The following is a 17,805-nucleotide window of genomic DNA, read 5'->3' on the forward strand; positions in this document are numbered from 1 at the left end:
TCCCATCCTTGGACACAAATGGATGTCCTTAAAGAGGCATTAAACAAGGGAAATATATAGTAACATTCATAGGAAATGATAGCAGATAAAGACCTCAACAGTCCATTCGGCTGTGCCTAACAGTCATACTCAATATCAATTCATGATTAAATTGTCTTTCTTTGGCATTTCTGGAACATAGACCGTAGAAGTGTGCCCAGCACCGTCTTTAGGTTCCAACTACTAGAGTTGCCATCAAAGCCCACTCCAGCTTATTTGAACCATCTTGCCATTTACAGTCTCAGTAGATTGTCCTTGGACAGTTGTATCTATTTATGTTTAGTTTACATCCACCAATAAAAGTTGTCACAGCCAGTAAATAAGCCTGTGCCAGATGAGTATTTAGACTCTTAAGCACTTGTATTCCAATCATTAAATTAAAAATAAAGGACTGAATTCTATATATGGTGCTGAAAAAATTAGCACTGAGGGAAGATTTTCTAATGTTTGCAGTAAAATCTGACAGGCCACTGTTACGGCTGCTATTATAACGATTTAAAAAAGAAGAGTCGTTCTTTAAAAAAACATGCATGCAATTGAGGTTCACAGAAAGTTGCGAGGGGTCGCTAAATTTGAATTGGATGAGTCACTGGTGATAGCAATAAGCACATGCACAGAATACACCCCGCAAGTTTAAAAAAAAGACCCCAAAATGAAGATCAGCAGGAGAGATGCACACTCCCTCCTGCCGCTGCCATCAAGCAACCCTCCCCGTCAGTGGGAGGGATGCCCACTCCCACTGCTGCCATAAAACAGCCCCCCCCTTTGGACACCTGGGCCAATCAGAGCCTTAGGCCCCTCCCCAGTGCATCCCAGGATGCATCGGGAAGGGGAAGGCCTGCCATTTTGAAGAGGCGGGCCTGCCAACTGGAGGGAGTAGGCATCCTTCTAGATGGCCTTCCTGAAGAAGGTAGGTGGTGAGGGGTTGTTGGGGGAGCAGGGGGTTGTTGGGAGAGAGTGGGCATCTATCCCATTGCTGGGGGTGTTGCATGGCAGTGGGAGAGAGTGAGCATCCCTCCCACTGCTAGTGGTGTGTGCCCGGGGGGGGGAGTTGTTTGGCAGCAGGAGGGGGTGGGTATCCCTCTTGTTACTGGAGCGGGTTGTTTTGCAGTGGCAGGAGGGAGTGGGCAACCTTCTGCTGCCAGGGGGGGGGTTTCTTTTTTTTATTTGCAAGGGGAGGGGGTGTCCAAGCTGTCCAACCATACTTTCCTGTCAGTGCCTGAGCCAATCAGTGAGCACTTATGCCAACTTTAGAACTGGTGTAAATGTTTGCACTGAAACGGCCGCGCTGAATCATCCCATTCTGAGAGGGGGTGAGGCACTGGAGAAGGAAAGCTACAGTATTGTTGGTGGGCAACCTTAGATTGAGTTTGATAGGGGGGATGAGAGTGCTTGAGAGAGAGGTGCTGGATCGCAGACAGGGAGGGGGTGGTGGTAGATTTTTGGGGTTGGATAGAGGGGCATTGCCCCCCCTCCCAAATACTGAATCACCCCATTCCGAGAGGGGACAGGATACAGGAGAAGGAAAACTGCGGAATTCTTGTTGGGCAACTTCAGGTATGAGTTTGATAGGGGGGTGGGAGTGCTTGAGGGAGAGGTGCCGGATTGTGGACAGAGAGGAGAGGGGGGAGACATGCCAGACCCAGGATATTAGAAGACAGAGGGAGAGATGGCAGACCACGGGGAATGGAAATTGGTTCTCCTAGTCCCCAAATGTGTGTGAGGAGGATTGCTTAGCATGTGAGGGCAGACTATTTGGTGGAGGGGGTTATTTGCTCTTAATAGCATGTTCATCACAGGATGTTTCAGCGCTGAACTGGCCGCAAAGAAACGGCTGCGAAGAATTGTCCTAGACCGCCTCCTATATATATGCTCTCCTGTCAAATATGATATGCAAATATTTACAGACTTGGATTTTCAGCATTTATGTTTATTTCTGCACCATATGCACATAAGTAGCAGTATTCTAATCGTTTATGTGCATAATTGATGCATAAATGTTAGCATTTTGTTTCTAGAATTGCTCCCTTTGTCTTGGCCTTCTGCTCCCCTTTTGACTTAGGTTCAGAAAATTATGAAGCTGGAAAGGTCCATGCTCAGAGAGGCTACATGGAAATGTGTCGGCATTCTTCACTGCTGGGAGAAGCAGAGCCAGGAAACACACTTGCTATGCCAATTGTAGTTTATAATACCCCCATGGAAGAGTTGATAGATCCACACAAGCTCACAGATACAGCCAAGGCCTGGACAGAAGACTTTTTTTTTTTCTTATTTTACTAGTAAAGGACAGTGAAAAATTGGCCTCAGCAACAAAGATGCAGTTGTCATCAACATCTTCCAAAGAGAGAGAGAGAAAAGAAAACAATGACTAGCATTACTAATATATGCTACCTTTTTATCCCACAAACGCTGTTAATGTGCATTATTAGTAACTAGGTCTCATTGCATAAAATGGGCACATTAGTAACGCTTGACCTTAAATTCTTTATGGAATTAAAGAATATTAATTTGAAGAAAAACATTAAACTCATCACTGTCAAGGTCAAAACTTATTGACAAATATAGGGCCTATGGGGAAGATGCTAGAGGACCTTACTGGACTAGCACAAAACCAATTTCTTCTTAGATCTGTAATTCATCACGTTGCTAGGACTTGAACATGAGTCAATGGCGCCTAACACATAGGGCCCTTTTATCAAACTGCGGGCCGATGAGGTAAATGCTCCGATGTTCATTCAATTCCTATGAGCGTTGGAGCATTTACCTCGCTAGCCCGCGGTAAAAAGCTGTACCGCAGTTTGATAAAAGAGGGCTATAACAAGCACAAAAACCTTCTGATATACAGTTCTGAGATTAGATAATAGCAGCTCCGTTGAACAAGATATTTGTCAAACCATTATCACTGTGGTGTTGAGCTGTTTTTCTCTCGTAAGCATTAATGCATCCGAATGATTCCTTTGCTTCCATGACAAGTTGTGGCCTTGATATTCATGAGTCTGATGGTGTTTTTCTCCATGTTAATATTCCAAGGTACAATAACAGATTGATGCAGGACTACAACTTTTCAAAATTTTGTGGTCACAGGTGCAAAAAATAAAACAAAACACATTACCAGTGGTTTAATACATTTCTTTTTTTTTAATAGCTGATAAAGAACATCAGAACTGTACCTTTCAACCAGCTCCCGTTGAAGACAATGAAAGTAAGTTTTTTTTCTGTATGATCATTGTGCTGCTTTGTATGTACTTTTACTTTACAAAAGAGAAAAGATTGGGATGGTTCAAACTTATGAAGCAGTGGGGTAGTAAGAGCGGGCGGGGGATGGTGGACCGCCCCAGGCGCTGTCTTGGTGGGGTCATCAGCATCTTCACATCATGCTTGTGCTTTCCCTTCCTCAGCCCCCTATACCTCTTTAAAATCTTTGCTGACAAGAGCAACTACCCTAGCCTGCTGTTTGCGCCTGCCTGGCTCCCTCTAAAATTACTTCTGGGTCACTGGGCCAGGAAGTGATGTCAGAGGGAAAGTCAACGCTGAAGAAGCTGCTTGCACTGGTGAAGATTTAGAGGTACAGGAGTGGGAAGGGCCCTGCAAATGTGGCGTGAGGGCCACTGCCCCAGAAGTCTCCTACCTTCACTATGCCACGGTTATGAAGGCCATATCCACATGGAGGTCAATTCTATAAAAGGGTGTCTATGTGGACATAACATAACATCGTACTTATAAACCGTGTAACTGTAAGTTCAATGCGGTTAACAAAAGATTAATAATAAAATAACATAAGAAACAAATAGCTTAATTCACCAGATACTTTGAAAAGAGTTAAGTTTTCAATTGAGTTCTGAAATGTTTATAAGAACAAGCACTGCGTAACAATGGTCGAAATTCCCTATCATAGAAAAGAAGGCGAGAACTCCTGGCAGCCAATTAGCTAGCGGCTCTACACAGGCAGGAGCAAAGGAAGTTCGCTCCTGGCTGGACCACCAGGGATTTAAAAGGTACGCAGTGGGGGCAGGGGGAGAGAGGTGGGGGTGGCGGGAGGGAGATAAAAATTGTTAAAGTTGGCTGGGGCACGAGACATGGGAGATCCATCCAGTTGGACCACCAGGACTTATGGTAGGCCCGGTGGAAGCCTGTAAGGCATTGGGAGTAAGGGGGAACAGAGTACAGAACCTTGCAGGGCAGGTCGGAGTGGGACTGGGTACAGAGAGTGGCAGGGGAAGGAGTGAGGGAGGGGGATGGATGAAGAGCAGGGCAGGGAGGGAGGGAGACTGTGTGTAGAGACTGGCATGGCAGTCAAGGGAGTAAGGAAGGGGGCTGGATGCAGACAGAGCCTGGCAGTGCAGGAAGGGAAATAGGGTGCAGAGCCTAGTAGGGAGGGAGGGGGGCTGGGTGCAGAGCTTGGCAGGCCAGGGGAGGGATGGGGGGGGCTGGAAGCACAGCCTGGAAAGGCAGGGCACTGCACTTGAATATTCAACTCCCCCTCCCCCCCTGGTTTATATTCGAGTCAACGTTTTTTAGGGAAAAAGGTTACCTCGGTTTATATTCAAGTATAGACAGTAAGTGGATTAACAATCCTGTTAAGAGAAGGAAACTTTCAGTCATAGGGGCAGCTAGATGAAAGGAATGAAGTCTGGAATTGGCAGTGGAGGAGAAGAGCAACGTTAAGAGTGACTACTCTGAGGAACGGAGTTCTCTGGGAGGTGTTCTCTGGGAGAGCGAAGCAAGGAGAGATATTGAGGGGCAGCAGAATGAACATACTTGTAGGTCAGCAATAAGATCTTGAACTGTATGCGATGGCAGATAGGGAGCCAGTGAAGTGACTTAAGGAGAGGGGTGACATGAGCGTAGCGAGGTTTGAAGAAGATGATTCATGCAGCAGAGTTTTGCACAGATTGCAAGGGGGAGAGGCAACACTGAGGGATACCAGTTAGGAGTAGATTGCAGTAATCTAAGCATGAGGTTACAAGAACTTGGACAAGGGTCTGGGTAGTGTGCTCAGAGAGGAAGGGGCAATTTTTAGTGATATTGAAGAGATAGAAGCGACAGGTCTTAGCAGCTTGTTGGATATACGTAGAAAATGAGAGGTCAGAATTGAAGACGACTCCAAGGTTGCAAGCAGATGAGACTGGAACAATGACTATTATATACAGAGATGGAGAAAGGAGGAGGAGGAGCACAGGGTTTAGGAGGAAAGAGGAACAGCTCAGTCTTGGACATATTAGTTTCAGATGATGGCAGGACATCCAGGCAGCAATGTCAGCCAACAAGCAGAGACTTTTTCTTGGACTTTAGGTGAAATTTCAAGTGTAGAGAGATAGATCTGGGTGTCATTAGCATAAAGGTGATACTGGAAGCCATGGGAGGAGATCAAGGCACCAAGGGAAAAGGTATAGACAGTGTAGAGAGAGAAGAAAGCAATAAGGAGGTCCTAAGACAGAACCCTAGGGTACACCAACCGCTAGCGGCGTAGCAGCAGAAGAGGACCCATCAACACATACACTAAAGGTGCATTGGTAAAGGTAGGAGGCAAACCAGGAGAGAACAGAATCATGGAATCCAAACATATTATAGCATATGTATTCTTGTTTTTGCTTAAACATCTATGTTAACTGATGTAGTTATATAAAATATCTTAAAAATAACCTTAGACTATCAGGTCTACACACGAAAAACTTAAAATACTGTCTTCTGTAGCTCCCTTATGTTGATCTCTATCTACCCTGAAGAAAGCCACAGTATGGTGGCTGAAACTTTGGTTTCTATCTGACAAAGATGCAGCGAGACCTGGAAACCTGCAACAAGTTTCCAAGTTTATTTAAGATTTGATGGATTGCTTAATCAAACTTCAAAGTGATCTACATACAACTTTCAGGTGGACAAAACATGCCACATATATCCACAAACAAGACTTACGCATAGTGAGGAAAGAGGGAAAGAAATACAATATTTTAAAGAAAATAAGGCAAAAAGGGAATGGACAAAAGGGAGGGTGACATTAAAAGAAAGTCGCAGGGCAGACCCTAAGCACAATGCCAGCTGTGGAAACCCTGAGAGAATATGTAGATTTAATTTTATTTTTAGAACTTAGCTCTATTCCATATTTATTTATTTATTTAACAATTTATATACTGCATAAAACTATGCAGTTTACACATTTGCTACATATTAGCCTGCTCGCTCTTTAGTTGCTTAACATTTGAGACAAAGAAAAGACAAACATAGATTTCCCATTTCCCAAAGAAAAATAAATACTATCTCGAAACAAATATTAACAAATCATACTATCAATACAGACATTGTCAAATCATAATTTCCACGAAAAAAATGCAGAAAAGCACTAAAATTACATTCAAGGCAGAAATATTCTTAATACTATTTCTTGAAGCTAAAGAGACTACTGAAACATTAGCATAGGAAGGCACTGACAAATAGCTGTGTTTTTAACATTTTCTTAAAATTGATCCTCGTCGCACTGAATCGCAAAATATGTGTTGGATTTGATAATAAACATCTGTAAAATCTTCTCTAAAACCCATATGTTCACATAACTTAAATGGAGAAAAAAATTTCAATGAAATGAGTCATTAAAATGTATTTATTAATTTTTATTTATTTAAAATTTCTCTATACCACTTAAGAACTACACAGTTCATATGAGTTAAAATATCTTATGGCCCCATATAGCAACAATATCATGCTAATCAGGACACTGGCATTTACTGTATACTTACCCCTCCTTTACTAACGCGTAGTGTGGGTTTTAGCACCGGCAGCGTCAGTAATTGCTCTGACGCTCATAGGAATTCTATGAGCGTCGGAGCAGTTACCGCCACTACCAGCGCTAAATCCCATGCTAGGTGTTAGTAAAGGAGGGGGTTAGTTTCAACAAGTATAATCTAATCTAGTATTTGCATGTCGTGCATACCTAAACAGGCTCTAGGCGACTTGGGAAAAGGGTTAGGGTGAGAGGAAGGAACGGAGGGGGACAGGAAACATAAAACTTAGGTGAATTAAGGAAGGGCCAGTCCTTAGCCTAAAAGCTGGATTCTGTAACCGGCGTCTGTCAAAAATAACATCGGTTACAGAATCCCCCCCCTGCAACGATCGCGGCAGTAGAGATGCCTAATTTCTCCTGCCGCGATCGTGATCCCCTCCTGACCTGCCGCGAAGCGTGGCAGGAGAGATGCCTAATTTTTCCAGCCGCAGGAGGGGCCTAAGGCAACTGGGCCAATTACGGTTGGCCCAGGCCCCTAAGGTCCCGCCTATGGGCGGGGCCTTAAGCGCTTGGCCCAATCAGGCCCTAGGCCCACCATTCAGAGAATGGCGTGCCTGCTGGGCGGACAGGCTGCGTAGCCGTCTGTCCGTCCAACTTAATGTAAGTTCGGGGGGTGGGGGTGTTGGTGGTGGGATGATGTCTGGGGATCACAGGGTTAAGGGGGTTCGGGGTTGGGGGGTAATCGGGGATCGGGGGCTTGGGGGGCATTCAGGGGAAGTCACGGGGGAGGGTGCACTGTGGGCAGGAGGGCCTGGGATCACTCCTGCCTGTATTTCAAAGGGGTAGCCTCGGCAGGAAGGGTTGGGCTCCCTCCTGTTGGTATTGTTTCGGGATCAGGGGTGGGGTGGATCGCAACCGCAGCAGGAAAGATTGGGAATCTCTCCTGCCACGGTTCGCAGCAGTTCGGGGGGTGGGGGTGGGGGAAATCGCGATCGTGACAGGGGAGATGAGCCTTGATTTAATTTTAGATAGATCCTCCTCGTGTAAACCTTCCAAATCCCATATAGAAGTCCACAACCTTATAGATAATTTTTCCTTGATAGACCCATGGAGATTGTTAAATCCGAAAGAGAGGGATTTCACTCATTTTTCCCCACCTCATTCCACATACTCAAGAATTGATTTTTTTCTAATATCCTCCAAACTAGCTCAATCTTTACTGAACGCTGCTATTCATCCTATCACACTCACGGATCACTCCTCCATTTCTCTTTTTCTCAAAATCGAACCTAATACTACAAAATTCTATTCTTGTAGATTAAATAATCGCTTGCTAGAGGATACAGATATCGTTGCTAAACTTAAGGATTTTACAGATGAGTTTTTTCTGATAAATTCAAATGATCATGAAGTTGCTCCTTCCACTGTCTGGGAAGCATATAAAGCTACACTGAGAGGTGAGATTACTAAGCTTTCAGCCTGGAAAACCAAATTGTCCCTTCAAAAGAAAAACTACTAGAACAAACTATTAAACAAGTAGAGACACAACATATGATTAATCCTGCCCAACATTCGGATACTTATCAACGACTTCTAAAACTTAAAAATGAATATAACTCCCTTCTCTCCGTCAAGGCTAGACAGGATTTATTTATTCATGCTTCTGGACACTACTTGGGATATAATATCATGGGAAAATCCCTTGTAAACTATCTTAAAGCCAAACGGAAAAAATTCAATATTTCCTCCATCAAGAGCAATGCTGGTCAAACGGTGACAAATCAGTCCATGATCTCGTCTCAGTTTGAAAAGTTTTACTCTGCGCTCTATCAGTCTGAATGTCATTCATCGAATTCTGAAATTGATGCTTATTTAAGTCACATCACACATCCAAAATTACATGATAGCCTTAAGCAAGATTTAAAATCTCCGATTTTGATTTCAGAAATATTATCTGCTATATCCTCCCTACCACATAACAAAGCTTCTGGTCCAGATGGATTCACCCCTGAATTCTTCAAAACCTTCAATACGCAACTAGCTCCCCCATCTCTTAACATACTACGCATACATTCATCAGAATCCTAATAAACAATATAATTTTGCTGAAGCAACAATCATTGTTTTCCCCAAACCTGACAAGGATCCCACTCTTATTAAGAATTACAGATCGATTTCATTACTAAATTTGGATCATAAAATCATGGCAAAAATATTATCCCTCAGATTGAATAAAGTTATTGGATCATTAATCCACAAAGATCAAGTGGGCTTTATTAAGAATAGATACATAGGCGACAATTTGCGATTGTTTCATCACATCAATACACTTGCCAACACCTCCTCGGAACCCGTAGTGGGATTGGCCATTGATGCAGTTCAAGCTTTTGATAGAGTCGAATGGCCTTTCCTGCTGCGGGTTCTGAGATGGTTTAATTTCGGGGAGAATTTTATACAATGGATTAAAACACTCTATTGTAACCCGAAGCCAAAAATTTTTATTAATAATTCCTTAACAACTTCTTTTCCCCTAACTAGAGGCACCCGCCAAGGATGCCCTTTCTTACCCTTGAACCTTTTCTATCATCTATACGACAGTGTTCTCAACTCCAGGGCATTCCTGTAGAATCCAGACAAATTAAATTGGCCGCTTACGCAGACGATGTACTCCTGTTTATCCGCAATCCTCAACTTTCACTACTGGCACTCATTGACTTGGTTGAGACATATTCCTCTCACTCAGGATACTCAGTTAATTGGGAAAAATCTGAAATATTCCCTTTAAATGATCTTGTTTTTTCCTCAGATGTTGCTCAATTTAAATTTAAATGGTCCTCTGCGGCTATTAGATATCTGAGAATTTTAATTCACAAAGACTCTTCCCATATTATAGAACTTAACATCTATAGAATCAAAACAATTGTTACTCAAGTCACAACTAGATGAGTGCCCTCTACCTATCATAGTGGGTTAGAATCTCTGCCTTTATCTCTTCAGATCATATATATACTGTCTATGTTACCCTCCATTTGCAATGCCTCTGTCTATATTTGGCTTGGGCAAACTATTTCGAAGTTTATATGGAATAATAAGAAACCAAGAATTTCTTTGTCCAAATTACAAGCTGCTAAGGAGAATGGAGGAATGAACCTACCTGATTTTCATTTATGGAGCTTACTGGACACAAACTTGATTACCATTATATCCACCTACCTGGCTGGAGGTTGAGAGTCATATTAGCTTCCCTCTCCCTCTACAATCCCTCGTTACTAGATACATCCCACAAAAACTCAAAGCTTACTCCCCCTTGAATGCAACACAACAGGCACTTTGCTTTTTAAACAAATCTTCCGACATCTCTATGTATAATTTACCTACTATGTCTGTATGGTGTAATCCGATACTTAAGATGAAGGGTAAGCTAGGTATTCATCGCTCCTTTTCTCAGTGGCAAACCTTAACTTCTGCTATTGCCGATATTCCATTATGCTTTTTTCCTCCTGCTTCTCTTTCAACTATTGCTTCTTGGTGTGATTTAACCATAATTCAAGGAAAGGCTATCTCCTCTATTTACCGTATTGAGAGATAATCATTACAAATTGGCATCTGAATTTCCGCAACATTGGATGAAAGACTTTTCAGTTACTACATATGATGTTGACTGGACCAGATTTTGGACCAAAACTAATCGCCCATTAATGTCCTCACAACTTTCCCAATCACTGTACTTCTTGATGTGGCACGCTCACTGGACCCCTTATCACATGTGGAAAGCAAAGCTTAGACCAGCTGCAACGTGTTGGCACTGCAATTCAGAAGATGGCACATTAGCCCATATGCTTTTTAACTGCTCCTGCATAAAACCCTTTTGGATCCAAATTTGGAACACTATAAAGGATATTGCAAAAGATCCTATGGATGTCTCTTATGAGCTGATTATTCTCCGCTCCCAACACCCATCTTTTGCGGACTCAGAGTGCCCACCCAGACTGATTGACTTTCTACTAGCTGTTGGGATTCCACAAATCCTACAGAACTGGAAATCGGCCCAATTCCTGAACTATACATTCTGGAGGAATTCAGTTTGCCTTTATACATGATATGAACAATCAGCCAATCTCAAAAGGGATTCCTTTCCTTCCACATCTTACTTTCACTCTCACTCACCCTGGGCTTATTTAGATCGATATGTACAGGAAAACCTTCTACAAGCCTCATAACTGATCATTCTACATTTCCTCATACCTGATTTTATTTTATTTATTTATTTTCTCCTGATCCCTACTGTTTTGATAAGAGTATTATGTTAGAGAGTATTTGCTGTTGCTTATCTTATTTTACTGAATTGTTGATGTGATTCTTTGCTGTTCATTATATTTTCTCAAAATTTAATAAAAAATAATTTTAAAAAATAAATAAATAAAATTGTGTGGCTCAAAGCCAAGACTTGGCCCCCTCCAAGTTGAAACAATAATTAAAGAAACACTTAGCTGGGTTCACACAGTACAGCGTAGCTGATAACTGAGGTAACTTGAAACACTGAAAAACCTTGGGGTGGAAAATGGTTTGACCAAGCTGGTTTCAGGAACCACCGCTGCACATACAGCACTCAGATTGCTGCCAGATTAAAACGGCTGCCTGACATCAGAAGGAGGCTAGAGGAGGGGCACATTGGCTTAAAAGAAGAACACTAAACATTAAATTTAAGGCATGTTGATATTATATCCCTGGAACATAGCAACAATATAATGCAGGCATTAAAGTCAGAATTTTGATTAGGGATCTGTTTAGATCATATCCTTATTGCTTCCTTCCTGGCTCTGTTTCAGGCACCACAGCAACAGTACTGGCAGTGGTGGCATGTGTCATTGGCATCTTTTGTCTACCACTCATCCTGATCCTCGTTTACAAGCAGAGAAAAGCCATCATCAACAGACGTACGTACAGGTCTCTGGTCCTTATTTAAACGTTCTGGTGCACATCTGAAATGTATCTCTTATTGTTTTTAACCTTCATAAGCACTCACAAGTAGAATTGTACTTAGATCAATAGACAACATCTAGACAGTTAGGCAATTCATAATTTTATCTTCATATAAAGATATTTGGGGGGGGGGGTGGCATTTTCGATATGACGATGTCCAAATCCAATTTTGGATATGTTGCAAAAAAACACCCAAAAATTCAATGCCAAACATGGTCATTTTCGAACCAAAAAAACATCTATCATTTTGATTTGAAAATCACCCTATCCAGTGGCGTACAAAGCACGGGGCGGAGGGGTTGGAGGGAGAGAAAGGGGGCACATGATGATGGAAGTGGGGGTGAAGGGAGAGAGAAGGGGCAGATGCTGATGGAAGAGGGGTAGATGCAGAGAGAGAGAAAGGGCAGACATTGGATGTTAGTGAGGAGGGGGAGCCTATGCGAAATGGAAGTGGGGATAGGAGAGAGAAGGGAGCAGATGCAATAAGGACGTGGAGAGGAGAGAAAGAGGGGAGCAGACAATGGAAATGGAAGAGGTATCTTGGGCCCTGTAAGTCACAGATCCATTTCAAGATTTTTGCCTTTGAACTAAGAGCCTATTTTCCTTTCCCTGAGGCTGTAACGTAACAGGGCTCAGGTTTCTGAACTAAAATAATAATTTTTTTGTTGCACCTTTCATGTGTATCTGTGTGCGCACAGGCTTAACTCCAAACCCACTCAGGCTATTACAGGTGCACTGTACTTTATTAAGACATTTTTCATCTCTGATGTCCTGAATGAATGGTGGGTGGCAGGTGGATATCCAAAACATGCATGTCAGTTAATTAGAGGAGGAGAAGCAGGGGCAAGCAGGCTAAACAGCTTCACAGAAATGCTGGGGCTTTGAAATGAGCTCCAAAGTGAGGATGGTGTACGGCTGGCAGACAGGGAAAGAGCAACTAGAGGATAAGGGCCTAACCATTAAAAGGCAGTGCTATTTGGAAAGCTTTCATCTCACAAATAACATAAGCTCATGTCAGAGCTTTCTATCAAACATTAACTTAAAAATCTCCTGTTCACATTTAGAGGCAACAGCCTTTGATGGCTTCAAATAACACCAGCCAGTTTAAATAAACAGGTTCTTCCTCTGGGTATGTGCTTCTTAAGAGTACTGGACCCAATATTCAAAGGATTTCTGATTCTAACTCTGAGAATTGTGCTCCTAAATTGGCCTCTTTGAAAATTTACTAGGGCGGAGTACCTAAATTTATGCTGAACATGTCAATAAACATTTAAATTTAGTATAAAAGGTGGGTGACAACAGGAGCAGTTTTAGAGTATGTTTGTAAAACAGCTAATATACGCATGCACAATACATGTTTATGTTGCTGTGTTATGCCCATGTTTATGATATGGATGCAACCGAAGGGAAGGGGAAACTAATTCCATAAAACAAAGGATGCAAAAATAAAAAAATAGTGGAACAAAAAATACACAGTACCCGAATGTATACAAGAAAATATGTCAAAAATACGTTTATTATAAAAAGTTCAGTAATAACTTGGAAACTATATTATAGGTGATTTTCTATACCATTCTTTCAGGGGAGCTCAGAATGGTTTACATGAATTTATTTAGGTACTCAAGCATTTTTCCCTGTCTGTCCCAGTGGGCTCACAATCTATCTAATGTACCTGGGGCAATGGGGGAGGTTAAGTAACTTGCCCAGGGTCACAAGGAGTAGCATGGGTTTGAACCAACAACCTCAGGGTGCTGAGGCTGTAGCTTTAACCACTGTGCCACACTTTCCACGACCATGTTTTGGTAATATTAGCCTTCCTTAGGAGTCCGTGTAACCGGAAGACACATCAACTATATATAGAGTTGTCATGACTCCGAATTTGTTGGTCATGATATGGATGCTACAGCCACTCATAACTGGTGCATACGTATCTATTCCTACATGTATTTTACTACTACAGTATTCCCCCGGGCATTCGCGGTTCGCAGTCCTGGTCATTCGTGGATTTTCCGACCGCAACTGACCAGGCAGTGAAGGAAATCACTTGCAATGTGTTCCAACTGCCTCTTCCTGCACTAAAGTCGGGTCTCACCAATCAGGAGCTGCGTATCAAAGCAGCTCCTGATTGGTGAGGCCCAACTTTAGTGCAGGAAGAGGCGGTTGGAGCATACCACGAGTGATTTCCTTCACTCGCTGGCGCTCCGGCTGCCCTCTCCTATCTCCCCCCGCTAAAAACTGTATTTGTGGTTTTTCAGCATTCGTGGGGGTTCCTAGAACGGAACCCTCCGTGAATATTGGGGGAGTACTGTACTACTACCAGTGGCATAGTAAGGGGGGTGCGAGGAGGGCGGTCTACCCTCCTGGGCATTCTTCGTTGGGTCACTGGTACCCCTCCTCCTCTCCGCCCCCTCCCACTTCTCTCCCTGTTGCGACTACACCCCTTCCCCATACCTTTTCAACTTCAGCGCAAGCAGCTGCGGCGCTTTTTCTGACGTCACTTATGAAGCCAACACAGGCAGCAAGTTCTTTGCTGCAAGCGCCAAAGTTAAAAAGGTATGGGGAAGGGGAGCGGGCATGTATGGCGGGGGGGGAGGGGAATAGGACAGGCGAGGGATGCCACAGCCCAGGTGCCTGTCATCCTCGCTACGCCACTGACTACTACTTACCATTTTTACAGCGCTGCTAGACGTAGAGCTTACATTCTAATCAAACAAACAAAGAAGACAAGTAGAGGTGTTGGGGAGGTTCTCAGGCCTGGATGCTTTACAAGAGAGTGGGGGTTAGGAGTTAAAAGCAATCTTGAAAAAGCGGGCTTTTAGTCTGGACAGAGCTTAACAAACTGACTCTGGCAGTCTGTTCCAGGCATATGGTGCAGCAAGAGAGAATTATTGAACCGATAACTTAAAAAATGGAAAATTCCTCACTAATAATGGTCATATTATAATAACTCCAATTCCAAAAAATCGTAAAGAATCATCAGCATTAGTAACCAACTATAGACCAGTAGCATCCATTCCATTTTTTGTAAAAATCATGGAAGGATTGGTACATACCCAATTGATGGAATATCTTGATCAGTTCTCTCTTTTACATGAAACTCAATCTGGTTTTAGACCTTTGTTTAGCACTGAGACAGTAATTGCAGCTATCTTGGATAATTTATGTTTCTTGTTTAGTAAGAGCCTTAATGCCCTGATCATGCACTTTGATATGATCTCTGCCTTTGACTTAGTGGACCATGGGAAACTATTACAATGCTTAGATGCAATTGGTATCAGAGGAGAGGTGTTAGACTGGTTTCGAGGATTCCTTATGTCCCGCACCTATCAAGTACGTTTTAATTACGATCTCTCTGATACCTGGAGCAATCCATCTGGCGTGTCACAGGGGTCATCATTATCCTCATTGCTTCTCAATGTTTACATGTCTTCATTAGGTGTGCAATTGACCCAGCTGGGGATAAAATTATTTAATTATGCAGATGACTTTACGATCGTTATCCCATTCGCTACCTCTGTCTCAGAAGTTACTCCTAAGGCAACAGAAGTACTAAATTTGATGGAGCAATGGATGACTGAATTCAGACTGAAGTTTAATTCAGAAAAAAAAACAAAATTTTTTGTAGCTTCGTCACACCCGCTTGACACTAAAACATCACTGTGCATCAATAAACTTAGTTATCCTATTCAATCTACTATGAAGGTATTGGGTGTAACTTTGGACCAGAGCCTAACCATGAAAGACCAGGTGGACTCCTTGGTTAGAAAGGGTTTTTTTTTACTCTCTGGAAGCTTCAGTCCATTAGAGCATATTTTGATGTTTTATCATTTAGAATTCTGGTACAATCCCTTATACTGATTACTGTATAATCCCCAACTCGATTACTGTAATATCGCCTATTTGGCAATTTCCCAGAAGAATATGCAGCGATTACAACTGATGCAAAATGTGGCGGTCAAGCTAATTTTGGGGTTGAAGAAGTTCGATCATGTAACACTTTCCTACTGACTTCTGCATTGGCTGCCGATGGAGGCACATGTGAAGTTAAGTTTGGATGTTTTTGCTTTAAGGTACTATTCAGTTTAGCCCCTAAATATATAACTGACCTTTTCTCTTTCTCAACTGACAGACATAAGAGAAGCTCACACTTGAATTTTGTTTCTCCACCGGTTAAAGGATGTAAATTTAAAAGACATCATTAACATCTTTTCTCACATCAGGCAGCATTATGGGGTAAAGATCTGGAACAATTGCTTATGCTTACTAATACTTATGGGGAATTTAGGAGACACCTAAAAACATATCTGTTCCTGAAGTATTTAGGTAATTGACCTGTACAATCTTATTCCACAATAACTGATCTCTAGAGCTGTTAATCACTAGCTTTTAACTTTGTTAATTCTACTCAATTTGTAGCATCTTTTAATCATTGTAAACCGTATAGAATGACATGGTTCTGCGGTATATAAACTGTTATTATTTATTTATTTATTATGTAGTCTGGAGTTGGGAGTAGAAGAGAAGGGTACAGATAAGAGAGACTTGCCCGATGAATGCAGTTCCCATGGAGGAGTATAGGGAGAGATAAAAGAGGAGAGCTATTGAGGAGCTGCAGAGTGAAAGCACTTGTAAGTCAATATGAGGCTCCATGTCGGTAGATCCCATCCTATATAATAAAACCCTAGTCGCGCATGCGCACTCCTACCTGCGTGTTCCATTTTCCCTGTTCCGTGAGATGTAGGTCCGTGGTGGCAGGAGTGCGCATGCACGGGTCCCCAGCCTTACAGCACCTAATTACACTCGCCGGCAGGACTGGCCGCTAGCGCTAGACTCCCTGCTCTGATAAAAGTAAGTTCTTCGCCTTGCCCTCCCCCTCTTCCCTTCCCTTCCCGCGGTCCCGACTCCAAACCTGCCCACTCCAGCAGCGTCTGCATCACTCTACACACGCTGCTTCGGGGCCATAGAAGGCCCCGAAGCAGCGTGTGTACAGTGCTGCAGACGCTGCTGGAGTCGGCAGTTTTGGAGTCGGGACCACGGAAAGGGAAGGAGGGTGCGGCGGCAAGGGACTACGAGAGCCGACCAGACTTCTAGCACCTGTTAATGTAACAGGCTAAAATACTAGTTCTAAAATATTAGCAGAACTTCAGATGTCCTGATGTGGACATCTCAGTTCTGCTTTGTATGACCTTTCTAAAAGGCTGCTCCATATTTGGGAGCTTACTTTTTTTTAAATATCAGGTCCATTATATTTAACATCTGTAAAACTGCTTTCAGGGTTTAGATACATCTTTCTGCCTTATAAGCAGAATTTCCTTGCCAGGCTCCTAGAATATAATCAGTAGCATTGTAAGGGGGGTGGGGTGGTCTGCCCCAGATGCTGTCTTGGTTGGAGTGCCGGCACCTGTCCTCCTCCCTGCTCCTTTCCACTTCTCCCTCTGCTAGGCACACACCTTCACTCCCCCCCCCCCAACCACCACTATACCTCAAGCTCTTTGGTGGAGCAAGCAGCAACTCCAATCTGCTACTCGCACTAGCGTTGGCTCTCCTTCTGACATCACTTCTGGGTCCCATGCCTAGGCCGTGTCAAAAGAGGGAGAGCCAACACCAACCCAGGCAGCAAGTTCGTGATGCTGTTCACGCCAGGAAAGTTAGAGAGGTACAGGGGAAAGGAAGGGGCAGGAGGAGTGGAAAAGAGGGTGGGGGAGGAGCGTCACTGCCCCGGGCACCTCTCACCCTCGCTATGCTGCTGAATATAGTTAACATGTATTAAACTTCTCGGCGTTTATGATTCAATGGCTTAAACAGTGCAGTGCCATCTTAGTTATGCACGTTGAAAACTGTGTTCACTGCTGCTGCTGCAGCCCATTTCTGACAATAAGCAAAGGAAGGAACTACAGAGCCATAGATCAACCACAATAGAAGCTTAGAACCTTAGAAAGGGTAAGAAGGAAAGGAAGCAAGCATATTACAATATATACAGGTATTGTCTCTGCCCTTGTGGGTTTATAATACTACTACATATCACTTATATAGTGCTGAAAGGCGTATGCAGCGCTGTACATTTTTAC

At 43.0% G+C, this 17,805-nt stretch overlaps 2 protein-coding genes across 2 annotated transcripts in view; one reads left to right on the forward strand and one right to left on the reverse strand.

Annotated features, from left to right (window-relative positions):
* The window catches only part of CDH23 (cadherin related 23), a 1,673,137-nt gene that overhangs the window by 295,111 nt on the left and 1,360,221 nt on the right, over window positions 1-17,805 (reverse strand). The gene's annotated exons all lie outside the window — the stretch shown is intronic.
* The window catches only part of VSIR (V-set immunoregulatory receptor), a 123,835-nt gene that overhangs the window by 70,877 nt on the left and 35,153 nt on the right, over window positions 1-17,805 (forward strand). The window contains exons 3-4 of the mRNA XM_033942781.1: window positions 3,185-3,241; window positions 11,584-11,691. Coding sequence (XP_033798672.1) covers window positions 3,185-3,241; window positions 11,584-11,691 — 165 coding nt within the window. The remainder of the gene's footprint in view (window positions 1-3,184; window positions 3,242-11,583; window positions 11,692-17,805) is intronic.

This window comes from Geotrypetes seraphini, chromosome 4 (assembly GCF_902459505.1).
Source record: "Geotrypetes seraphini chromosome 4, aGeoSer1.1, whole genome shotgun sequence".
NCBI lineage: Eukaryota > Metazoa > Chordata > Amphibia > Gymnophiona > Dermophiidae > Geotrypetes > Geotrypetes seraphini.